The sequence below is a fragment of the Thunnus maccoyii genome, chromosome 2 (assembly GCF_910596095.1).
Source record: "Thunnus maccoyii chromosome 2, fThuMac1.1, whole genome shotgun sequence".
Lineage (NCBI taxonomy): Eukaryota > Metazoa > Chordata > Actinopteri > Scombriformes > Scombridae > Thunnus > Thunnus maccoyii.
Genome location: NC_056534.1, coordinates 32208560 through 32235288, shown reverse-complemented (window position 1 = coordinate 32235288; position 26729 = coordinate 32208560). Strand labels below are relative to the sequence as shown.

Genomic DNA, 26729 nt, shown 5'->3' with positions numbered 1-26729 from the left:
TTAGCCTTTGAACACTTCCTCGCACATGTAAACTGCATAGATGATGCTTTTATGTCATCAGTCAGGATCTTCAAATTGGCAAATTGGTGTGTAACAGTTCCTGATCCCTCAGCAGGCTAGAGGAAGACCCCAGTCAAGTCTCTCCTCTGAGTGACCTGAGCCTTAACTATATGCTGCCATTAGGCCTCATGCAAATGTTAAGAGCAGTGGAGTGCTTCTATGCATTTCAGGAGTAATGACAGTACTGGCAGGAGCATAACTAGGGTTAAAATGCACGTGGTGACAGATGACGAGGCTGGAGTGTCATTGGGTGATTGGTAGGTTATGAATGACAGTGACATGATGATTTATGTGTTACAGACTGATGGACAAAATGACCATATTTTCTTTCAGGGCTGCTCTGGATAAAGCGCTTTCAAAGGTTAATGGAACTATTGCAAATGCCTGTGCTTGCTGGCTGTGCACCAAACACAATAGCTCCCCTTTCATCATGCTCCTGTCATGGGAGAAATGTTAAATGCTAAAGCTAAATTCGAGCTGGTCAGATCTGGAAAAGACACAGAGGCCTCAATAAACATGAGCCGCTGTTTATTCCATATTGCTTTCCTGCCTACACAGCAGCTTATTGTTGCTCAGTCAGACAAACCTTGATAATATAGTCGAAGCCCACCTCTCGCTCCCTGCCTCTCTCTGGCACTGCACACTTACACACGCACGCACGCACACGCACACACACGTGCGCACGCACGCGTCGCGCGCTCTCGAGCGCAGAACGCGCAACAAGCGGACCAGCGGATGGAGAGACAGAGAGAGAGAGCGCGCCAGGAGAAGAAGAGAGAAGGACGGATGCAAGGCGAGGCCAGGAGCGGGAAACCTTATCTCTCCTGGTTGTCCAGCTGTTGTATTTTTATTTTGTCTTTTTTTTCTTTTTTTTTTCTTTTTTTTACCTCAGCATAATTTTATTATACGATTCCTGCCTTTTTTAAAAAAAAAAAACCCCAGATAAATTCCCGTATCCATCCTGATGTGCTGCTGCGCCTCATCACGATTCTTCAAGGATATGCAAAGCGGCTGTTATCACGTCGACGATATTTTCCGTTAAATACAAGGATGTATGTGAACAATCTCGGAGGCATATGATCAACAATGACAACTGGGCTTTGTGAGGTGTAGGAATCGACGGAGGGACGCAGAGCAGTCCGGGTCTGTGCGTTCATTTCCGTCTAATTATTGTTTTCGTGTGTGTGCGATCGTGTATTTTCCTCCCCACGTCCATCGGAGCTATAAGGCCGATATAGCCAGCATCATCTCTGGGCATGAAACCCGTGGGAGTTATGATACCAACGTGACGCACAGTCACACAGCGCAGCGGGGAAGACATCGAGCCTCGACAGGACGGAGGGAGGGTGTGAGGTCCAGCAGAGCGGAGCCCTACACAGTACACTGATCACAGGAGGAGGACGCCCAGTGGTTGTTGCACATATCGCGCTAATGACTGCTTTACTTTCTGCCCTATAGCCCAGCAGGTATCGCCGATCCATCACCAATCCCTATTGAATATTTCATTTTTATTTCATGCATCGGGCAGAGCGGAGCGGGAGACAGGGAGGAGAGTATAGTGGGTGAGGGCGCGGACGCGGAGAGACGGGATGCGGGAGACGCAGTGAGCGAGGAGGAGGAGGAGGAGGAGGAGGAGGAGGAGGAGGGAAACCGGAGGATTGACGGTAAGATATGGATATAGGCTATGAGGATGCACCCCGCCCCTCCTCTCTCTCTCTCTCTATCTCTCTCTCTCTCTCTCTCTCTCTCTCTCTCTCTCTCTCTCTCTCACTCTCTCTCACTCTCTCTTCACGTGCACACGCACACATACGTGATCAATGCCTGAGAAGACAGGAGAGGTGCCCCGCTCCTTTGCTGCTGCTGCTGCTGCTGCTGTCAAGGGCCATTTGATCACTGAGGGACAGAGATCTGATGTGCTGCTGTGCAGGGCCTCATACAGCCTGGCTGCCATTAAGCTGGGTCAGTAGTAAAGGAGTGTGAGCCATGAGTGCTGTGAAATATTCATGTGCACGTGATTAGCCTCCTCTCGGCCTCAGAGGAGAGCAGGGGAGAAAGTGGTCATGACTCAGGGTGTCCCCATGCTGCCCCACTGAAGGGGTTTGTCATGGGTGGGCTGAATTATGTTGATTATCTCACACACACACACACACACACCTTCATTGCAGTGTCTGGTGTGCTGCGGCGAACGGTGGTGTAAACATACACACAAAGGGGTATAAATGCATGCAGGGCTGGGTTTGAATGTTTGCGGCTCGGAGTTTGCTGATTCACCACAGATGGGAACACAAGGAGAAAAAGATCACCAGAGGCAGACAGAAAAAGAGAGCAGAGAGAGAGAGAGAGAGAGAGAGAGAGTCCATTATCAATATTTCAGAGAGGGGAAGAGAGGACTGGGTCAATGGTGGAGGCCAGGCAGTGAGGCAGGAGTGACCTGAGGAAGACAGACAGCAAGATGCAAAAGGAGGCAAATGAAAGAGGAAGAAGAGGAGGAAGGCTGAGGGATGGATGGAGGAAAGAGGGATGAGAGGAGGAAGAAACAGCTCAGTGGCTGACAGGACTCCTGCTCTCCTGTCAGGCTGAATTTCTGTTACATCTGTAACCTTGAGTGTGTGTGTCTGTGTGAAGGTAGTTCATTTGTGTGTCATATTGATCAGATAGAAGATTTGGGGTTAGAAAGAGGAAAAGGATGATTGATTTGAACTTATGTGTATGGAGATACAAAACTCTAATTTTAATATGGTGACTCACCTAGTTCTGTGTGTGTGTGTGTGTGTGTGTGTGTGTGTTTGTGCATCTTATATGGGAAAGGGAAAACAAAGGTAAAGCTTTGTTTCCATGTAAAAATCATTTACATCAACCACTGAGGAGAAAAAAAGCAAATTGATTTGCTTAAACCACATAGACACCCACACACACACCCACACACACCCACACACAAACACACACACACACACCCACACAAACACACACCCACACACACACAAACACACACACACACACACACACACACACACACACACACATACTCACACAATTTGGATGGATTTTCTGTCATTTGACTTGTAAAGTGCACCATATTTGTCTCTTTTCTGTTTGGACCACCTAACACGGCTCCTATCATGTGTCTTTGCAGCAGTCAGATACACTGAGTCAGTCGCCTCGCTTTTGCCGTGAGCGTTTACGCAGGTCTGTTCAGAGCTGGGGGCGGATATATATCAGTGTAATATCAATATTGCGATGTGAAGCCAGTCATCATCTGGGATTTTATTTATTATAATATTGTAGGGTTTCAATTTTCAGTGTTGAGTTATATGACAATTTTTTAATGGATTTCTCCATGAAATGAAAAAAAGTGGAAACAAAATGACCATTTCTTGTTTCGTTTGATTGCCAGTTCATTTTCTCTTAATCGAATGATTAATGAATTGACTCTGAGCTCTGTGATATTGCTGTATAGCTTGTGTTTTCCTGCTCTTGATCGGTGCATTACTGTTCAGTGGTACAATTGCCTGAGCTTATCAGACTGTTGCAGTGGAGGAAACTGAACAATGATGGCCTGTTTTAGTCATCATCATATTCCTGTCATGAATGTTTTTCTTTCTTAAAATTGTCTTATGTGTAACGCAGAAATAAACATTTTTTTTAATTACATCACTAAATACAGATAAGTATTTGTTAAGTACTTGTTCAAATATATTGTTATATTCATGTTGTGGGTGATATGGATACGTTTTTCTGTCATGGTATAATTTCATCATGATATTGATGCATATTGTGAAATAGTACATTTTCTGAAAACTCATTTTAAAAACAGTTTGCATGAAATAACCAGACAGGAATTTTTGCGTCTGGTAGCTGAGAAATGAAAGTACTTCATCATATTGATGAATAAAACCTTAAAATCCAGTGTTAACATTATGCAATGGTGGTTTAAAACTACCAGAGATATTCAAAGGGAGCTTCCATCTAATATACGATATGGCAAAATCTCTGATGGGAGACAATATTCTGTTACCTCACAGTATATTTCACCATATTGTCCAAACCTATTGTCCAGCTCCTGTTCTGCCTTCCTGCGAACAAGAGCTCGGCTCTGCTCTGTCACACTTCAGTCAACGATTTCAGAGGAAGCAGAGGCTGTTTTTGTAGCCATGAAATTTTGCCACATCCCAGAATTACATAGTGACATTTTGAAACAGCTCACAGTAACAGGTTACGTTGACACACAAATCGTATGTCGACAGGACAAGACATACAGAGCAACAGACACCTAAGCTAAATGATTGTTCAGAATAAGTGGTGCACATACAGTAACTGTTAAGTATATCACCATGCAACAAGTAAAAGCTCAAAATTACATCAGATGCATAAGGTTTTAACTGCTCTAAACACATTTTTGCACTTTTGGACCTCAGTAAAACCTGAGTCCCTCGAGCAGCATTACTGCAGCTGTGGATGTGTCATGTGTTTAACATTAGAAATCTGTTATGAATAACGAAACAGCTCCAAGATATTTTGTTGTTTTTTTTTTGTTGTTTTTTCCAGGAACTACAACATCTTTTTAATGTAGCATTCCCTGCTGTTATATTATGATAACTAAGAGCAGCATGTGACGATTAATCACAGTGTGCTATTTTAAAAGGATGAATCACCTTTTTTCAAATCTGTCAAACAGTTATATAATACTTACATACCCAAATGAACACTGTAAGAGTCATTAGTTAGCTATATTTGTTCTTGTGGTGTAGGGATGGGCCATATAGATAAAATCCTCCATCACAGTATATATTTATTTTATTTTATTGCTCTTCTTACACGATTATTTGTACCTACTAATTTAAACCTTAAATTTAAAATTCAAAATTTTAAATACTTCTCTCATATTACACTACTTTTTCACCAAAGCCCCAGGAAACGCAATTTCATGCATATGTAGCAGTGAACTGAAAAGTATAAATGTAATTGTGGTGAAATGACCATGAAGGTCTTTGTATTCTTGTAATTTTATATCATGATATATTGTGATATTGTAGCAATTCTGGGAAGTCTTTTTAGAAACTGCCTCAAATCAGCCAGTCGTTCAATGTGATTAAACCCTGATTGAATTGATATGGTATTATAGTGTCAATGCACAGTATTTTAATCCTCTGTAATCATCATATATCTCGATGATGTTAACACAGGAACTTTCCCATCTTTGCCATCCATCCCTTATGATGTAAAAGCAGCATCCTGTAGGCTTCCCGTCAGTTCAAGTGTGACCTGTTGGGTTCTGAGCTTCATATTAGCTTCAGCTGAACTTTAGAATTCATTTTTGCAGGAAACAGGCACTGTGGATTTTGTGCCCCATCAAGGTTAGGGCACCCTAACCTATAAGAGAGGAGGCACAATTACAGCGACAAATAAATCTTTCAAAGAAGAAAATTCTTGGTGTGTGAGTATTGGTTTAAGACAGCCTTAAAAATAAACTGCAAACCCATCCTTAAAGATCACTCTTTAATGTATTCTAGTTGGTTGTTTTTCCCTGCGTGGTGATCTATAACTCGCTGTGGGCAGCATCACGATCTTGATGAATATGTGAGGAAAGTTGTCTTGAGGAAACTAATGTGTTTTGCTTCTTGTTCCTACAGTTGGATGTTTGAGCTTCACTGTGCAGAATGATGTTTGTGCAGAGTTTGACACTAGACAGCTGTTTTCACATTCATCTTCTGAAAGTGGAAAGTTTCTCTGTGCTCATCAAAATCTGACTTTAAGGCGTGTACATTTAAGGAGGATTTGTGACATCACAACTGGTTTGGAGCCAATCGTGGTCCAATAGGCAACTCACACAAGTGTGATGTAGAAACTTGAAGCCTCCAGTGCACAAACACTCAGGATGGATTTTACAGTGAAGTAGGAGACATCTTGTGTCCAGCTGTTAAACTTCTGAAATTAAAATGATTTGCATATTCATAGATGGAAGGAGGAGATGACATTTTAAGGATTTTAATTGATAAGAGATAATAGAAAGATAAGAGAAAGATAATTTAACTTTTTTTTTTGCAGAAAAAAACATATTACACGCTAATTATTTTTCAAAGTAGAGTGTTTTATTTACATCTTAAAACATGTCAGGAGGGGATCTTTAGGTTCATACACACAGCCTCAATATACTGTAGACACACATGAAGAATATAAGTGCAATTACCTTTCTTTATATGTATTACATTTATGTATTCAGTTCAGTCTTTTAGCAGAGGACAATATGTGAAACCTGATGGCTAAAATCATAAAAAAAAAAAAAAAAACAGTGGGCGACTTTGAAAATGACTGTGTCTGGATATATCTGCAAGCAATTTCCTTCCATTTTCTTTGTGTGCATGAAGGCTGCTACATACAGTACAAACGCTAATGCTCCCAGGAGCGGCCAACATGCAGTGCAGATCCTAATGCTCTGAACTTGGCCCTGAGTGCTGCCTGTGTTTCCTGCCTGCAACAAGCAAATGATTGACAAGAGGGCGACACCTCTATTCCCCAGAGTCACGCATCGACCAGACAAACATACAGGCTCTAAAACCCCCGTAAGTGGCTTTGACTGCAGCATGTAGGCCTCAGCCCTCTGGGAGCTGTAGAGGTCAATGGTCTGAAACAGGCTCATACTCACAGAGGGCACTGTAGTGTGTTTTCAAATCCTTTCTTAATCCTTAAATATTATCAGCAACGACAAGAAAATTCTTGCCACTGTTGTTATTAAAAAAGTATTTCAGCCAATAAAGCGTTTGCTGTCGCTGTGCTGTCAGAGGTCTAATCTCTCTGTCTCTCTCTCTCTCGTATCTTGATTGCTCTCTCCCCATCTCACACACACACACACACACACACACACACACACATTCATTCTTCCATTAGGAACATAACACTACACGGCTGTTTTGTCACGTTGTGCTTCATAGTGATCTACCCTCAGGCACTGATAGCTCTCTGACCAAAAGAGGGGGAGGTTACTCTCCCTCTCTCTGTTGATTTTATGGCCTGCATCTCTAAACAGTGTGAGTCTTTGTACCTGGCATGATTTCACATCAGTCTGAATGATTTCCAACAGGCTGACTTTAATGGCTTTCAGGTATCATTTGCCTCCCACAGCAGTGTGTCTGTGAGGATTTGTTTAGCAGACTCCTGTTTCACATCTCTGTCATTTAAGGCTGCAAAGTAAAGATTATTTTAACTACCGATCAATCTGTTAATGATCTTTTTGTTTAATTATCTAATTAAATGTTTATTCTATAAAATGTAAAAACAGTGAAAATGCCTCTCCCAGAGCCCAAGGTGAGTCTTCATTGCTTAGCAATTAGATTTGCTTAGTCTAAAACCCAAATACATACATTGATGATAATGTAAATAGGAAAAATATTTTCACCTGTGAAAAGCTGAAAGTCAGTAAATATTTGCCAGTTTTCCCTCATAAATGACTTAGACTTAGTTATCACACCTGCCAGTGCAGGTGAGTAAGGTTGCTGTGCAGCCAAACATTGTCCAAATCCACAGAACCTTATTTTAAATTCAAGTGGTTTTCAAGTTCAAGTTCAAGTTTCCAAAGAATTCTTGGGGAAATATGGATACAAATATGCACAAAACATCTATATTTTGGAGCAGATGGTGCAGCCTTTAAAAAACATTGTTTGGGTTTGAATATTTCCCTCGATTTAAACATCACATAGCTTCAACGAAGAGATGAAACGAGCTGCTACAGACAGTGTGAAATAAGATGGTTTTAACAACACTAAATGTATGTATAAAGGGGAAACAAAAAGGGGAAAATTGTATGTTGATGTTATGGCAACTGATGAATGTGTCACTGTTAAAACTGTTAGATGTACTTGTTAGATTGTTTAGAGGATGTTTAACATACTGTTGGCATAATATCTGTGTTCATGAACGTTAATGCCCGTGTGTGTGTGTGTATAATGTATTTCACTCCAGGCCCACTACTCACACACTCTCACTTAGCGACTGCTGCTCCTCCAAGTAGGCCGGCCGGTGGCCTGGGGCTGGATTTTGGTTGCAGGCAGGGAGCATGGTGCTGTGAACAGGGGGACTCGGTGTGTGGCTTTGTCAAGGCCCATCAGTGTCCTTGCTCTACTTACTCTGCATCAACACTTGAGGGTTTGTGTGTGTGTGTGTGTATGGGTGAGTGAGTGAGAGAGAGAGAGAGAGAGAGAGAGAGAGAGAGAGATGGGGGGTTGCAAGCAAAAGAACATGCTGCCATAAGGGTTTTGGATGAGATGAGACGTATTGTGTGTACATGCATGTGCACAAATGTGTGTGTGTGTGTGATAAAATTGGAAAGGTTCTCATTCTGTTGAGTCCTTTATGTATTATGTTTAGTGTGTGTATGTGTGTGTGTGTAGACATGTTGGTTTGTGTGTGTTTCGCAGTGGTCCTGGGGCCTTTATTACAGCCTTGTTGGTTCAGTGGACTTAAAGAAGGCAGAGGTCTGTCTTCCCTTTCTTCTGCATGTATGTGCGTGCGTATGTGCCTGTGTGTGTGTGTGTGTGTGTGTGCATGTGTGTGTTGGGTCTGCACACTTGTACAAGCGCAAGTCTTTGAATGCATGTTGGACATTTGTTGAGGAGTGACCTAAATCTGTCTCCCATCATTACCTAACAAGAAGACGGAGAGAAAAGCAAGTCACAAATAAACACATGCAACTATACATATGTATACACACACACACACACACACACACACACACGCACACACACACACACATACACACGCACACGCACACACACACACTCCGGGGACCATTATGCTCAATTTTGTGTACATACTCCAGCAGCAGATTGTAATGCGAAGCAGGGAAAAAAAGAAATGTAATGCATGTTGCGGTTCAGCCTCGATCCTCCCTGCTGTCCAGGGCCAAGAGTTCAGTCTATATTAAGGAGTCATATTACTGTTGTTCTTGTAGCTTGCTCATCTGCCTGCGTCCCGTATGTTCCCCCGTAAAACTCCACAGCACAGCATTGCCCTCTGATCACCTGCGCCTTCAGTCAGCTGTTTACCTCGTTACCCCTGCTGGGGAAGAGATCGTCTCCACGACATCATTTATTTAGGATTACTGAAAAGTGGCCTAAGCTGAGTCCAGCCCTCTGCCTGCCTGCCTGCCTGTGTGCGCGTGCATGTGTGTATGTGTGTGTGTGTGTGTGAGGATAGAAAGATTAAGACTCTTTTATGGGTCAGTGGCCAGTGATGCTCCTGGTTAATTACGGACTTACAACACGCGTGCGCTTTCACTCACAAACACATGCAAACACACACTGATACATACACCCAGCATATCTCCTCGCACTCTGTCTGTCTGTCTCCCTCTCTCCCTCAGACCGCACTGTGGTATCACCATGGTAACAGCAGATTGAGGGACTTTTTGCTGCACTGATTGCTCAATTGTTATCTCTATTTCTCTCCCTCCTCTCTGTCTCTCTATTCTTCTGTCCTCCTCCCACTTTGTTGTGTTTCTCACATGCACTCTTTCATTGTCAGTGTGTGTTATTGACCATCCAATACACACACATAAATACACACACACACACATACACTGATATGCACAGTGGGAAAGGGTGCAGTTCTTTACTCTCAATCTCTCACTTGCACTGCTTCCTCCCCAGGCTCCCCTAACGCAGCCGGTGGTGTGACGTCCTAACTCTTCCTGCCCAGCATGGCTGTGTCACTGTGGTTCCTGGGGGTGTGCGTGCTCACTCTGGCTCACGTCACCCCCTCCGACCAAGGTAAGCGTCACACCATTGAGGTACTGTAGTAGCGTCACACCATTGAGGTACTGTAGTATCATGTCGAGGAGTTGACCCTGACACAGCAATCAACAGGATGAATCACAAGCTCACAAAAATGGAAAACAAGTCGATTATTCCAGTTGTACGTCGTTTCCTGTGACTAAAATGTATGTCACTGTTTGTGAGCAAAGTCGTTATGTGAAGTGGAACTCAGCCCAGTGCCTCCGAAGGAAGGCAAAGTCATCTTGGCAAAGTTTTTGAAATGCTGTGACCTACATAAACAAAAGATTACCAAAACATTTCAAGTATGGCCAAAGGGAGTGTTTCAGAAGCCGCCTGCAGCTCCTAGTTAATAAACAATCAGTCATTCAGCACCACAGACAGTTACTGTACACCAGCAGCATACTGATCATGCTGACGTGTTCGCTTTTAATATGGGTCTAATCCCCATACAGCAAACGCCTTTTCATGTGTGCATGATACTCGGGCTGATGTGAACAACCGGATTAAGGTAATGGTAATGTGATTTTCTCCAATAACCCAGGTTTACATGGATTAATATGGCAGGTTCAGGGGAATTTACGCACAGAGCATGCGTGACATAGTGAGATGTAGCCTTCAACAGGAAGGAAAATAAAATCTTATACTTGTCTGATTGGGTTTGCTGAGTACCTGACAGCCAGTAGTATAAGCTCCATCCTCCCCGCTGACTTCGAAACACAAGATAGTGCAACGTACCCACGCGTCACATCACACGTAGGTGTTTATAGTGTATGTGTGGTACGATTTATGTCAACAGTCACACTCTGTTGTCATCTGGGAATCCTTCCAGTGTAAGCTTTCACACATTTTAAAGATTAACTTAAATCACACATGAGGTGATCAAGGAGCCAAATAAATTTCCGGGTTTTAATTATGTTATGTTTAGGTAAAATACAGGTATAGGCATGCTTTGATTGAAGAAGTCATTCAAAGTAAGGTGTTTATATCTGTTGAATTCAGAGCATTGCCTTAATTCGCGGATTATTAGAGTGTGAAGATATGAGATGGCTGATCTAATTCCTAGAGTAGTTATTTAATGGGAAACTCAATCAATTTTGCACAGTAAGTCTGTATACTCACCGTTGGGAGTTCTACACAGCCTGTGTAAACAGTTGTATAATGTCTTCTGTGGCTCTGGAGGGAGCTCTCTAAAGTCAGAAAAAAAATACTACTAATGAATTAATTAGGGTTATCACAGCTTACGCCTTTAGACTTTTATAACAGAAAGGATTTGTCACAAACTGGGTGTGTGGACTTGACCTGACAGGGAGGGTCTAACTAAATATGCTGTTGGTTTCATTACGGGAAATGTAGGATCCAGTATTTTTGGAGGGTAACCCACACTGAGGACTAAAAGTCAGGATATCGCAGCCTCTGCTGCACTACTCTTCTTAAAATGTGTCTCTTGTGAGCCCCAATTTTATGGAAGTGCAATACTAAATTGCTGGAGTACCACTTTAACTACAGGCCGCTACAGATCACATTATTCCCTGCCTCTTACAAAGGGATAAAGGCACCAATGACCTAGTTCATTTACTGGATTCTTAAGCTCATTGCTTGTAAATACAAATTGCTCATGAAAATTTCACCGTCTGCCCCAACTCATCCCCCACCCTTCTTCCCCACCTCCACCTCTCATAAGCAGCTATGTCCCGGGCTGCCATGCCATTCGGGCTGCTACGCAGGGAGCTGGCATGCGAGGGTTACCCAATTGAGCTACGCTGCCCAGGAAGTGATGTGGTGATGGTGGAGACCGCCAACTATGGACGCACTGATGACAAGATTTGTGACGCAGACCCCTTCCAGATGGAGAACACACAGTGTTACCTCCCTGACGCACTAAAGATTATGGCCCAGAGGTGTGTATGCATGTGTGTGATGGATCCAGTGATGACTGTATTCTGTGTTTGTTCAAGAGGTTATATTACACAGTAAAGATGTAAATCATTTTGTCGCTGCTGTGCCAGTATTTTGGAAGCAGTTAAACCAATCAATGAGAACATCTACTGTTTTGTACATACTGCATGCGTGCATTGCAGCACAATATACATGTTGATATGTGTCAGAGGAAACAGTAGACGGAGCAAATGCTTGTGTTGTGAGTCATGTGTATGTGCAAGTGCAATAATCTCTCCAGCTGAGTCTGAGTGCCTGGCTGCACCATTAGCTGTGTACTCAGCAGTGTTTTCCTAGAAGAACTGATCAATAGTCAGAGAGAGGGAGAGGTAGAGTAGACAAATGGAGCGTCCTTTGCTTCCCCTTTCCTGTCTGTTAATCACTCTCCATTCCTCCCTTCTTTCTTTCTTTCTTCTCTCACTCCATCATCTTTTTTTACTGATCCATCATCCCTCCATCCATTCTCTCTGCCTTGTTCTCCAGGTGTAACAACAGGACTCAGTGTGTCGTGGTCGCAGGGGTTGACGTCTTCCCAGACCCCTGTCCTGGAACATACAAATACCTGGAGATCCAGTATGAGTGTGTCCCTTATAGTGAGTATGCATATAAATAAACACACACATAAACATGACTACACACAAATATGTGCATGTGCACGCAAAAACACAAAGATTTAACCTATTTTTGTCAAGCTACATTTTAGGTTTAAGGTGTTTTTTTTTTTGTTCTAATAACCTCTGATGTCGACTGTATCCCTGAGAGATTGATGGATAAAAAAAAATTGAGATCCTTTTCTTTTTCTCAGGAAGTGTGTGCATCTGTGTGTGTTTGAAATACGAAAAAAGAAAGTTGGATGGAGAGAGTACAGAGAGAGGAACTGTAAGACATTTGCATACTGTATGTCTTCTTCTGTGTGTGTGTGTGTGTGTGTGTGGGAGAGTGGGTGTGTGCACTTGCGCGTGCATGCGCGTGTGTGTTTTCTTTTCCAGATTCACGCCACAGGAGTCGCTCTCTTTTCTCCACAGGAGCCTGATTGAGGGAAGGAGAGATCGGGAGGGTTGGAGGGAGGAGAGGGGGGGTGTGGAGGGTGGGAGACGCGGGGAGAGGAGGAGGGGAGTGTGCTAGGTCTCTTGTTGTGCTTCTTACTTTCTTTTTTATGGGGGACTATAATGTTGTGGTGAGAATGAGTTCCAAAGTCTTTATCTTTGCAATTCTATCTTTGCAATTCCTTCTTTCTTTCTTTCTTTCTTTCTTTTTCTTTCTTTCTTTCACTCTCTCTCTTGCTTGCGTTCTTGCTTCTCTTTACTTCCCTTCTTTCACCCTCTGATTTCTCTTTCTTTCTCTCCCTCTTTTTTTCCTATGCTTGAGTAGAAGTGGACCAAAAAGGTAAAGACAATACATTGTAGCATCTTGATCTCTCCTTACCCCGACCCCCCTCCCCCCTCCAACCCCCCTTCCCTCTTTCTCTTCTGCTCTTGCTCTCTCCTACCATCTCTCTCTTCCTCCTACCCTAGGACGTTGTTTCGTAGTCATGCTGGATGTTGCCCCCCTTTTTTCATTTCCTACTCGGTTCCCCCCCCCCCATTTTATCCATCTCTTGTTGTATGGAAACCCGTCCTTTTATCCAATTTTATCCAGGTTCTGCACCTTCCTCTTCTCTCTCTTTCTTTCTCTCTCCAGTTTCCTCCTCCTCTCTTGCTCCTGGTCGATCTGTCTGTCTCTTATTTCTCTCCTTCAATCTCTCTGTGCACACACAAACATAAACACAACTGCCCACACAAACATAAACATAATCTTCTTTATACTCTTTCTATGCTCTAGTCCCTTTTCACACACAAGCACCCTTTCTTTCTTTCTGTCTTTCTTTCTGTTTTTCTTTCTTTCTTTCTTTCTTTCTTCCTTCCTCTCTCTCACTCTACCTTCCTTCTTGTCCAATCATCCTCTTCATGCTTATTTTCCCTTTTCTTCCCTTATAGGAAGAGCCCCTTATTTATCTTCATAGGAAAAATAAGACCAAATGTGTGTGATTGTATATCCGTCTGGATGTGTGCTTACCAAGCACTGCTTATGTGTGTGAGTGTGTGTGCATGCCTATTTGCATGCCAGTGAGACTGTACAGTATACATGTGTCCATACAGTTATTGACATGTGGGTGGACCGATCGTTGTGCTCGACGTAAAACTAACCTGCCCTCTCATTCACTTCAAGGCAAAATTTAGCCCCGCCTTCTGCGTCCCTGATTCTACCTCACACTCTTTTTCACTCTTTTTGCACTAACCCCCACACACACATGCACACACACACACACACACACAAAGCACATAAATACTCTCACACACCTTTCATTGCAGTGTCCCTGTTGTATTACTCACCACACACACACTAACAGTGTGTGGTTTTCAACACGTTTACGTCTCTTCAGTTGCTTGCCTTTTGAGATCAGCACAGGTGCTTTAAAGACCTCTCTCTTTTTCTCTTCTTTCTTTTTCCTTAATCACACTGCATCAACTGCATCTAATTCAATCCATTTTTCACGCATTGATCCATTTTCTCCCTGCACCTGCATTCACTATCTCTCCAATCTTTTTCTGTCCCTCACTTCCCTCTCTCTTCATCCTCACATCCTTCTGTCTGCCCTGCCTAATTCCCATCTTCCAGTTTTCGTCTGTCCCGGCTCACTGCTCAGTATCCAGCCGGCCTCCTCTCTCCTGGAGGCAGAGCATCAGTCAGGGGCGTGGTGTAAGGACCCGCTGCAGGCTGGCGACAGGCTGTACGTCATGCCGTGGACGCCGTATAGGACAGAGGTGCTGTATGAGTACGCTTCCTGGGACGACTACAGGCAGAACAGAGTCACCACTACCTATAAGTGAGTGATGAGTGTGTAACGTGTTGTAGAAACAGTTGATTAATTGATCAGGAAATTATCTGACAACAATTTTAATAATCAATTAATGCTCCATTTAAAATGCAAAACATTTGCTGGTGCCAGCTTTTCAAATGTGAAGATATCTTGCTTTTCTCTTTGTTATATCATGTCCATTAAATACATTTTGGACTGTTGGTCAGACAAAACAAGCAATTTGAAGTTGTGATCTTGGGAACTTTAGTCCATATTCTACATTCAGGTCCCTCAGATCTTGTGATCACAATCAAAATCCAAAGGGGACTGAAGCATTTCTGTTGCTGCACCCAGGCCATGGAACAGTTTATCCTTCACTGTTACCTTCCCTATATACCGCTACTTTTAAATCCTGGATAAAGATCCAAGTTTATACAATTGCATTCGAGTCCACTTAATCATTAATATAATGTTAAAATGGTTTTAATTTTGTCCGTTACAGTTGTTTACCAATTTATTAATTATTATTATTTAATATATTATTTAATTGTATTTCAAATGTCTCGGTTGAGCACTTTAGTTGGGACCTGTTGTTTTCAAATGTGTTCTATGAATACATTTGGCTTGACTTGAGAGTAACCCCCCCCCCCCGCCCTCCCTTCCAAAAAAAAGATCAATGATGATTGATTAATTAAACATGAATTAATAATGGCTACAATTAGTTGCAGCCCTGAGGGCTAGTGTCAATTTTCCATTCAATTCAAAAATGTGAATAAACCAGCATTTGTTTTCTAAATGAGAAATTAAAGCTCCTGAAAACTTTGCTCCAATTCTGAGTTGAAACATGAGGAAACAATCATCACATTATGATTCAAATGTTGCAAAATCCTGAAATTTGGCAGAAAATGTGTTTATGTATGATCCCATTGCTCATAATAAGAAGTTGATTGAGAAAATATGTTTTCGGGGCCTGTAACTGCCTTTTGTTACTTAATAATATAAGTAACATCCTCATATAAAAAGTGTAAATTTGTAAATAGTCATACATATTCTTACTCATTCTCTCTCCTAGGTTGCCTAGCCGTGTGGACGGTACAGGCTTTGTGGTGTATGATGGTGCTGTGTTTTACAACAAGGAACGAACACGCAACCTGGTCAAGTATGACCTGCGGACACGAATCAAGAGCGGCGAGGCAGTCGTGGTCAATGCCAACTACCATGACACCTCGCCTTACCGCTGGGGAGGGAAGTCAGACATCGATCTGGCAGTGGATGAGAACGGCCTTTGGGTTATCTACTCCACTGAAGCCAATAATGGACGCATCGTGGTCAGCCAGGTAAGAGGAGTGATTGGATGAGATGATTGGAGTTTGGGAGGGAATAAGGAAAGGATAAAGGGTGTTAAACATTACTGAGTTATCTCATCTTTTCACGTCTTCCCTTCTTCTTTGCAGGTGAACCCGTACACCCTGCGCTTTGAGGGTACGTGGGCCACCGGCTTTGACAAACGTGGGGCGAGCAATGCCTTCATGGCTTGTGGCGTGCTCTATGCCGTACGCTCCATCTTCCAGGACGATGAGGGGCAGGCGGACGGCCGGGTCGGCAGCGACATGGTGGTTTACGCCTACGACACCAGTCGAGGACAGGAGCTGCCCGTTCAAATACCATTCCCTAACCCTTACCAGTACATCTCCTCCATAGACTACAACCCCAGAGACAACCAGCTGTATGTGTGGAATAACTACTACGTGCTGAGATACCCGCTGCAGTTCACACCACCACCTCCAACTAAAGGTCTGTTGAGCAAGCGCAGTTTAGTTGTAAGTGTTATCGGACATATTTGATGTATCTAGAGAATCAACAGTGTTTTCATCCCTGCAGGTCCGCTCTCCTCTCTGATGACGACCGTCCGCTCCTACACAGCTACTGTTGCGTTGACTCCCGTGCGGCCGTCAGCCTCTCACCCTATTGGTGTCATCAACCGGGGGCCCTTTGACCAGAGGCCGATCACAGCCATGGTCCCTCTGACCCCACGGCCCCCCCTACGTGTCCCCTTGGCCCCTGGGGGCCCCGGTCAAGTGGGCGGATGTGAGGGACGGGTGGCACGTGGGGTACAATGGCCCCCCACCCTGAAGGGAGAGACAGTGGAGAGGCCCTGCCCTAAAGGGTCACTGGGTAAGTGTGGCATGTGTGTGTGCGTGTGTGTGCAGATGTGAGCATGCCAGTCTGTGCGTGTGTGTGTGTGTGTGTGTGTGTGTGCGTGTTTGCATGTGTGTGTATGTATCTCGTTTCTCTTTGAAATGTAGTCAGATGTCCTCTCTCTGAACTTGCCTTCAAATGAGAGAGAAGAAGAAGAGAGATGTTATACTGTTAAGAGATGTGGTTCATCAACGCTTCTTCTCGATGTGCAGCTGTCTTCCTCAGCGCAGCTCTCCCTCTGAGGAAAAGCTAATATGAAGATTATGTAGATAAGGCTGTGGTGCTTTTGCCTCGTCCTAATCGTGTTTAATGGTTCGGACATGGGTGTAGCACAGAGTTGATGATTACCCTGGAGAATAATCATATTTTGAATCATGTTTATAGCTGAAAACAGGTGTTGCTGTTGTCTTACACTTACACCTAACAGACCCACCTCATATCTATGTAGTCACCTGTCAGTCCTTTATCTTTTTGACTGTCTGTGTCACCCTGTGTGTCTCTGCAGGTATAGCCTCCTATCAGTGCATGTCAGCTCCAGTGGGTTGGAGCTCCAGAGGGCCTGACCTTTCCAACTGTACCTCTCCCTGGGTCAGCCAAATTGCACAGAAGGTGAGTCACACACACACACACACACACACACACACACACACACACACACACACACACACACACACTGTGCAAATGTCCTAAAGCCAGACAGCAAGCAGCTCTCTCTTAAATGTCAAAATATTTGACATTATAAACACCCCCGCCTCACTCCAGATTAAGAGCGGAGAGAACGCAGCCAACATCGCGGGGGAGTTGGTCAACCTGACCCGGGGTCGGATCTATGCCGGTGATGTCAGCATGTCCGTCAAGCTAATTGAACAACTATTGGACATCCTGGACTCCCAGCTCCAGGCCTTGAGACCAGCCAATAAAGAGTCTGCAGCACGCAATTACAACAAGGTAAATTGTTCCTGTTGTCAACGTGGATGTGTACTTGACCTTTCCTTGAAATGAAAACGGAAATGTCAACGATGATAATTCTAACAATAGATGCTTGATGTTTTTCTTCATTTCAGCTTCAGAAGAGGGAACGCACATGCAGGGCTTATGTTCAGGTAAGCTATAGATAGATAGATAGATAGATAGATAGATAGATAGATAGATAGATAGATAGATAGATAGATAGATAGATAAAACACTCTGTCTGTCTTTCTCTCTCTCAGGCGGTCGTTCAGACAGTCGATAACCTGCTGGGTCCTGAGGCTCTGGTGTCTTGGGCTGATATGAGCAGTGTTGACCAGTCACGCTCAGCATCACTGCTGTTAGACGCAGTAGAGAAAGGAGCATTTCTGTTGGCGAACAACCTCTATGAAGGCCGTTTTAGTGACAGAGCACCAAATGTTGGTAGGTGGTCTTTGTGTTTCTCAGCTCTCTCACTCTGTGTACTGTGGAAAATGCCAGCTCATCCAGGATTTTGTGTATGTGTGTTTGTCTTTGTGTGTGTGCACAGATCTGGAGGTGTATGTGCTAAATACAGAGGCGGACATACAGGACCTGACGTTCCCTCACTCCTATGACAGTGACAGCATCCTGCAGATTTCAGCAGTGGCTCTGCAACAATACAGCAACAATGGTCTGTGACTAACTATTTAACATTTTCTACACTGACATCTTTGCCTTTGTTGGAGATTTTCCCCACATATAAAAATCTGAACATTACAAAATATAATGTAAAATCTAGTCATCTCATAAATCAGTAATAAATCAGATATTAATGTCCACCTCTTTTCAATGTTGCCCTCCCCTCTGCGGTTTCCTCTGCAGGCCAGGTGAAGCTAGTCCTCTCTCTCTATAAGAACTTGGGCTCCTTCCTGACCACCCAGAACTCTACTCTGCGGCTTGGACTGGGGCTTGGCCAGGGGTCAGAGGTCAGGCGTAGGAGCCTGGTGGTCAACTCCCACGTCATCTCTGCTTCTGTGCACAGAGGCTCAAACAGAGTGTACCTCTCCGAGCCGGTCATCTTCACTCTCAGGCACCTGCAGGTCTGTTTGGAAATTTTACTTTGTAATTAATATTTAGAATGAGTAGCTTCCTAATGAAGCTGTAAATAATCTGGTCAGTGAGTGCTGTGAAAAGACGCTCATGTGTTTTGGTGTGTGTCCTCACAGCTGGAGAACCACTTCGGCCCCAACTGCTCTTTCTGGAACGCATCAGGGGTGTCTGGTAGTGGCAGGTGGTCCACACAGGGCTGCCGCCTGTTACACACCAACAACACACACACTACCTGCGCCTGCAACCACCTGTCCAGCTATGCTGTCCTCATGACGTACCAGCAACCAGCTGTAAGTAACACACAACACGAAAACAACAGTTGACAGTCTTTAATTCTCCTTCACAGCAGACAGAAGGCAGCTCGATTTTCTGTTCTTCTCACATGCTGAGTGTGCAGGAGTAAATGTAACTTGATGTAAACAACTTGTTTATACTGACACTAACTGGCAGGATAATGATATCAGATAGATTAGTGTTGCAAGAATGTTGCTTACTGGAGAACTACAGTGCTGGTCAGGCTTGGATTTTACATTTTTATCGCTATCATTTTCTTTGTAGATGTCCAGTTTCCAAACTTTAACTTTTTAACTAAATCCTGCTCCACCTTTGAACATCAATGGCTTCCTGACTCCACTCTTGTGCTCTCATCTGTGGTGGCACAGTTGAACATCACCCTCACCATGCTCCCCAAGATGTTGTTTAAAAATCAGGCACAGAGGGGGTGATAATTGTGGGTTGTAGCTGTAAGAGAGAGACTGATTAATGCTGCAGGGTATTTTGCCTGCCATGAAATTAAATTAAGTGTTCTCTGTAAGATGTTCTAGTTCTTGTTGGGTGTGATTCATTTGAATAGATGTTATGTAACCCACAGGGACACATAAACAGACACACAAGTACTCCACACTAGAAAATACATCCACATATGCTCACAAACCTGCATCAACACATGTCCCTACATTCAGACATATGCTCTTTATCGCTCTTTATCAGTCCGCCGTCGGAGTAGAAGAGCTTCTGGTCTATGTCGTTTCCTGGGTTGGCATCTCTGTTGCACTGGTGTGTTTGGCCATCTGTCTTACCACGCTGTGTTGCCAGGGGGCGCCCTGGCACACAGACCACAGCACCATCCACTGCAACCTGTGGGCCAACCTGCTGATCACTGAGCTGCTCTTTCTTGTCGGTGCCAACAAGACTCAATACACAGTGAGTGCTGGACTAATATAACACAGAGTAGTGAAGTATTGGGAAAGAGTAAAAACTTATAACATCAAGGGTATTATTGTGATTTTATAATGCACTTTTTAGGGTTTGTAAAGTATCATTTTTTACCTAAAGTGTACATTTTTTGTACAAATCTTAAAGGGCATTTTTCCTTTGTTGTTATCCTCCCCATCACTCTGTTGTTTTTTATTTTATTGTTTCTTCATCCACATTTGCAGGTTGTGTGTTCCATCATTGCTGGCCTGCTGCACTTCTCCTTGCTCTCAGTGTTTTGCTGGTTGTGTCTGGAGGGAGTGGAACTGTACCTGCTGCAGCGAGAAGTTTTTGAAGGACGTAACTCCAGGAGGAAGTACTTCTACCTGTGCGGCTACTCTATTCCTGGCCTGGTGGTGGCCGTGTCTGCAGCCATAGACTTCAGAGGCTACGGCTCAAAAACTGCGTACGTGGACCTCTATGAGTGTCTGTGTGTGTGTGTGTGTGTGTGTGTGTGTGCATGTTTTGATTGGGAACAGTTACTTTCCACCATATGTTCATTCTTGTGTCGGCTCCCAGACCAAGTTTGTTGTTTTGGATGTTCTAATTGCCCTGTGATTTGTTTGTGCGTGTGTAGATGCTGGCTACGTACAGACAATTACTTCATCTGGAGTTTCCTTGGACCCATAGCTGTCATCATTACGGTAAGAGTTCTTGCTCACAGGCAGACAACAATCTTTTCACATATCTTCTATTTAATCAACAACGTATTTATGAATAGATATTAAACAGTGTTTGATGTGTGTCTTTTCTGGCCTCAGCTGAACCTGGTTGTCTTGGTGATGACCTTACATAAGATGCACAGCACTGCTGCCTTGAAGCCAGACTCCAGTCGCCATGACAACCTGAGGTTAGTACAGTGTCCCATGCTGATCTGTTGCAGGAGATAATGCGTAGAACCAAGATGAACTTGGTTCATTGTGTCTGAGTAGCTTTCTTTTCTTTTCTCCTACCTTCCTGTTCCCATTTGTATTATTATTATTATTATTATTATTATTATTGTTATTATGTTTTTAGTAGCTGTGATAGTTTGGGTAAAATATTGTATAGAACCTGATTATAAAAGATATTAAAAAAAATGTTTAATGACTGTTTCTTGAGCTGGAGGCAGTCTGTTTAATAAGAATAATTCTATTTAGAGCTTTGTAGTTGTCTTAAACATTCAAAAAAAATGTTAGTGGAAATTGGGAGCCAATATTTTGTCTTTGTTTATCTCAAGCATTTTGTGACACACACCCGAGCTCTCTTTTTGGCCTGGAAAGTCAAAACACAGTTTAACGTCCTCGACTGTTTTAAGCACAGGAGAAATGAAAAATAGAATTAAAAGAGCATTTTGAGAGATGTAGGTAGGTGAACTCTTGTTGAACTTGCTTGTCAGAAAAAACAAACGTGATTCATCTGGATTCCTCCTCCTCTCGTGTCTCCAGAGCGTGGGCGGTGGGCTCGCTGACGCTGCTGTTCCTGCAGAGCGTCAACTGGTCCTCGGGCCTGATGTTCCTGTCTGCTCCGTCTCTCCTCTTGGCATACCTCTTCTCCTCCCTCAACACAGCCCAGGGGCTCCTCATTATCATATTGCACTGCACCCTCGCAAGGAAGGTCAGTCGCTGTGTACGTGTCGTTATGTAACTGCAAATGTCTGTTTGTAATCTCACCATTTGTGACTAAACTTACATGTTTAAATATTGGGTGTAGGGCCAGAAGGACTATGGCCGATGCCTGCGTCTCTCGCAGTGCTGTGCAACTTCCTCGTCCAGCTCTCCGGACTCTGTGAAGGGTGCTGCGCTGCGGTCCAACAGCCGCTACACCAGCAGCCAGAGTCGGAGAGCCACGGCTAACAGACAGGTACTCTACAATATGCTGCACTTGTACGTCTCTGTCTCTTTTCTCTATCTGAGCCAGGTTTGACCTTGTGTGAAATATTTTCGCTCCAGAGTCGTATCAGGAGGATGTGGAATGACACTGTACGCAGACAGACTGAATCGTCTTTCATCGCTGCAGATGTTAACAACACCCCTACTCTTAACCGAGGTAAAGATTACAGTTTGTCTGTTTTTTTATCTTAGGGTCCTTTGTCTGTTGATGTAGAAAGTGAAATCTATTTATCTCCCTATTTCTCTTTACAGCTACTTTGGGGAACCATTTCCTTACCAATCCAGTGTTGCAGACTCATGCAGGAGCCTCTCCTTATGACACGATGCTGGCCCAGGGATACAATCAACCCTTCACCTCCACAGGTACATCTCATTACAGCTTACTGTGTCTGTTCTTCTACATACAGCTCATTTACTCTCCTCCGCTGGTATGTTTAAGTGTCCTTTTATTTATGTTGCAAAAGTCTTATGCCATACTGAATACTGTTTATTTAAAGCAACCTATTTAAGATCTAACTAGCTTAAAAAGTGTTTTTGACTTAGAAGAAGTTTTATGATATTTGCAGCAATTGCATTAACAGAAAAAAAAAACATTGGTTTTGTGAATGTCCTGCAGTAAATTCCACCAGTTCTTCGTGTAAAAGACAAACAGCATGTGACTGGCAAAGAGGTTTAATGTGTTAAATCTTGACATACTTTTTGATAAAATTTTTACATTTTTCCATCACCTTTCTTTTGACTTTCTCTACCTTGTTTTTTCCCCTGTCTAGTAGCCCTGAACAGAAATTTCCCATGTGGTGTAAGACTTCTGCATAGCACAGTTTGTCAGTTTTTGTTTCTGTACAGTATGAATGCTTGGAATTAAAAGTTCAGTAAATGCATTGAGTGAATTGAGTGCTGTGAATTTGTTTTATTCCTGTTCGGTGTTCTGTTTTTCATTTATGAGCTTGTAATGTTTGTCTTATATGTGTTTTTTTGACAATTTCCCTCTCTGTCTCTCTTACTTAACGTGGACCAGTAGGAACCTTCAGAAACAAGCAGAGTATGAGCTCTCCTTTGTTGTGCTCACTCAGATCATTTAGCGTCACTTCCTTGTGCACTGTGGTTCAATTCCTAGACTATCTGTGCTATATTTGCACACAGTAACTATGCACAGACCATGATGACATAATGTACATCTCTTCCATCTGGCTACATAACCAAACATTTCATCAAACGATACTGTTAATACCCAAATCTTCTTGGTAAAGCCAAACCCTCAGTAGGCACATGAACACTAAGCTCTGCTCATTTATTCATACGTTCATTCATGTAAATCTCCTCATCTGAGTCTTTTATGGTATTTCTGTCCATCTGTAATATGGATCTTCCTGTTTCTTCCAACAGAAGTTGGTGTATCCCAGAGCCAGGAGTCCTGTGGGTTGGACAGTGTGTGTCTCAACGGAGGCTACACTCCTAATACCTTCACCCTGCATGGTTTGGGGGCCACGCCTGGGTCCCGAGCTGGAGTGGTGGGCAGCACTGACCTTCTGAGGGAGGGAGGAGTTGGGATGGGAGCGGATGACATTTCTCCAGCCCTCCTCACCCCCCATGGTGCCACAGATCTGGGCAGTGGTGCTGGAATGCGCTGTAACCTGTCTGACGCAGCGGCGCTGGAAAAGATGATCATCTCAGAGCTGGTGCAGAGCAACCTGAGGCCGTCGGTTGCTATGCCTGTTCCTCCTGAGCGCTATGGAAGCTTGGCGAGGCCTCACCACCATGACAGAGCAGCTCTCACTCACACTGCCACACTAACTCGACATGCACAGCAAGCCCAGGAAGGCTGGGCTGCCACCATGCAGCCAAACTCACGCCACAACGCACAAGAGGGCTGGGCGCACACAAGGCACCACACACAGGACAATGAGACACATTCCACACACGGAACAGATCACGCCACAACGCCACGCTTACAAGATGGCTGGTCACACTCACGTGTTCCTGGAGACTCTGAGTCCCGTGAACTGCTTAAAGATGGCGAGAGGTCACAGCTCCAAGGCACTCTGGGTCGTCGCGGGCTCCAGGACAGGCAGCAAGCACGTCCCCCTGATGTTCAGGCTCGGCCCTACTCCACCCTCAGCCGCACCCCTGGTACTCTGTCCCGCCACCGCAACACAGCGGATTCGAGCCAGGCAGACAGAGACAGGGAGAGAGACCGGGATCGTTACCGGGACAGACCACTCCCGCCTCCTCCTCCCCCTCCCCCACAGGAGTCTGAGCCCCTGTACAAGGCTCTGGAGGAGCCGCTGCTGATGAAACAGAGGGAGGCAGGTGTAGAGGCATGGAGGGGCGGCCAGGACAGAGACAAGGACGAGACATTTCTCTTAAAAAGAGACGTAATGATGGACGAATGGAGGGGAGGTGCAGACAGAGCAAGGGACGAGTCTTTTACCTCTCAGAAGAGAGAAGGAGAGATGGACGAGTGGAGAAGTGGAATGGAGAGAGATAGGGAGGAACCTCTTCTGCTGGAGAAGAGAGACGGGAGGATGGAGGTGTGGCGAGGAGGAGCGGAGACAGAGCAGGAAGAGACTTTTATAACTCAGAAGAAAGATTTTGGGATTGACGGATGGAGAGGCGGGAAGGAGAGAGAGAAGGAAGAATCCTTGTTTTTAAAGGACAGGGATGGTTGGAGAGCAGGGATTGAACGAGAGAATGACAAACAGAAGGATAGAGCGCTGGATGTGTGGAGAGGGGGGATGGATATAGACAGGGAGGAATCTTTCCTGTTTGAGAGCAAAGATGGCGGTCTAGACGGGAGGAAAAGAGGAAAAGATAGAGGGTCTCTTCGGTATCATAGCGAACGAGAGGATTCTGACAGCTTTGCTCTGCCTTTGACCCCTGACCTTGACCTTGACCCTGACTCCTCACCTATCTACGCCCGAGATTCAAACCCCTCCCCGCTCTACCCCGGAGACCGACGCTCACCACCTCTTAGCATCTTCCCCCGAAGCTCTCCCCCAACGAATATCTTCGCTCCACGTGACACCAACTCGCCTCCCAACAATCTCTATTCCCGCCACTCCCCGCAGGTGTACAGCCGAAGCAGCTCCCCTCCTCGCTTCTACATCCGCACCTCCCCTCCGACCCTCTCTTACCCAGACAGCAGCCCTGAAGGTCAAGAGGAGGTCAGTCCCACTGGCCAGCCCCAGCGGCCTGCCCTGGAGCTGCCCTACAGCCTGGGGCGACCCCCGCTGGGCCCAAGGCCCAATCACCTGCAGACCTTCTACCAGCCGCCGCCGCCGCCGCCGCCGGCATCCAATGGGGAGGCAGTGTACACAGCAGAGCCCACCTCTGAGGGAGACGACGGACAGATGCAGCGAGTGACAAGCCTGTGACTAGGGCGGTGGTGATCGGGGCATAGAAACCAGGGAGGAGGAGGAAGAAGGCGACAAAAACAACATGATGATAATCAAACTGATGGAAATGATGATGATTTAGATGAAGAAGATGATAATGATGATGGGTGATGAAGGTAGCGATGATGACGGTAACAGTGATGGCTCCTCCCTGCTTCTATCTCCCGATCACCACGAGACTTCCCCCTTTTCATGTTTTGTTACTTTTCTATAACTGTGATCCATTCATAACTCTTCCTCTCTTTTCTCTCTTTCCTGAACCCTGCTGTGTCTTCCTGTCTCATCAGTGCTTATCCTTACTGGCCCATCGTCTAAGTTTCTATTGGTTCATTGGCTGGGTGTTGCCCCTCCCTGTAGCAAGCAAACAGTGTGTCAAAGAAGCACTTGTGTGTTGCCAAAAAATCCTTTCAAAGAACATGTGCATGACTTTCTAGTGGCTTTACAAGGCTACATACTGTAGGAGGAAAGTGCTCAAGTATGTGTGTGTGTGAGCGTATGTGTGTGTGGGTGTGTAGCTTGATGAGCATGCGTGTGTGTAAGGGCGTGTGTGTGTGTGTGTGAGAGATAAAGCGTGCGCGTGTATATACATCATTCTTGTATAATTAATGTATCACAGTGAAGCATTTTATCAATATCAACGGGGGGCCTCTTACACACATCCCCTCCCTCTGATTTTGAACTCTTGACCAATCCCATTTCACATCAAGACCAAAACCTCTGACCCCCCTCCCACCCCCACCCCCACCCGCCACTAACTGCTGGTGATCGAACACGTTGCCATGGAGTTTGTCTTAGCAACAGAACTCTTGACTACAGAGACGATCATATAAAACCTCAGAACTTTTCTGCAACCCCCGAGATCCTTGTACATATCGACCTCAAGTGTTCTGATTGTCTTGTATTGCTATTGAAGTTCAAGTAAACATGTGAAATAAACGTTTCTCTTTGTGTTCGTGTGGATGTGCGGAGAGATGGAGAGTTTCAGAAAAAGGAAGAACTATATCTACAGTAGAAAGAGAGGATGTAGAGAGACTGATGAGGTGTATAATGAAAAGAAAAACTGAATTAGACAGGAGCCAGACTGATTTTACAGACAGCAGTGCAATTTAACTACTCACACAAAGGGAATTTCCATTTTCAGCATCTTTATTTGTCTAGTCTGCTACATTTCAGAGGGAAATATATCCACTAAATACTTTAAGATTACCTTTTACATTAAAACATGATCAGTTTATAAAAAAGCATTGTTACAGACTAACAGTACATAAAGTAACAAAAATGCCTCAACCGGCTACAACATTAACATGTTTCTTACACATTTATGCATCAGTATTGGTAATACAATGATATTATGCACAACAATATAACT

At 44.3% G+C, this 26729-nt stretch overlaps 1 protein-coding gene across 1 annotated transcript; it reads left to right on the top strand.

The window, feature by feature from the left end:
• The first annotated feature begins 1698 nt into the window (after window positions 1-1698).
• Window positions 1699-26101, top strand: LOC121886578 (adhesion G protein-coupled receptor L1-like). The gene is made up of 24 exons (XM_042396674.1): window positions 1699-1724; window positions 9702-9821; window positions 11512-11725; window positions 12246-12355; window positions 14421-14628; window positions 15674-15938; window positions 16056-16395; window positions 16483-16776; window positions 17306-17409; window positions 17563-17748; window positions 17865-17903; window positions 18012-18192; window positions 18299-18421; window positions 18613-18830; window positions 18957-19130; window positions 19831-20043; window positions 20280-20500; window positions 20672-20738; window positions 20856-20944; window positions 21522-21690; window positions 21787-21936; window positions 22026-22122; window positions 22218-22328; window positions 23352-26101. The coding sequence occupies exons 2-24, from the start codon at window positions 9752-9754 to the stop codon at window positions 25337-25339; spliced, it is 5631 nt and encodes a 1876-aa protein (XP_042252608.1). The 5' UTR covers window positions 1699-1724; window positions 9702-9751; the 3' UTR covers window positions 25340-26101.
• The last annotated feature ends 628 nt before the right edge of the window (window positions 26102-26729 follow it).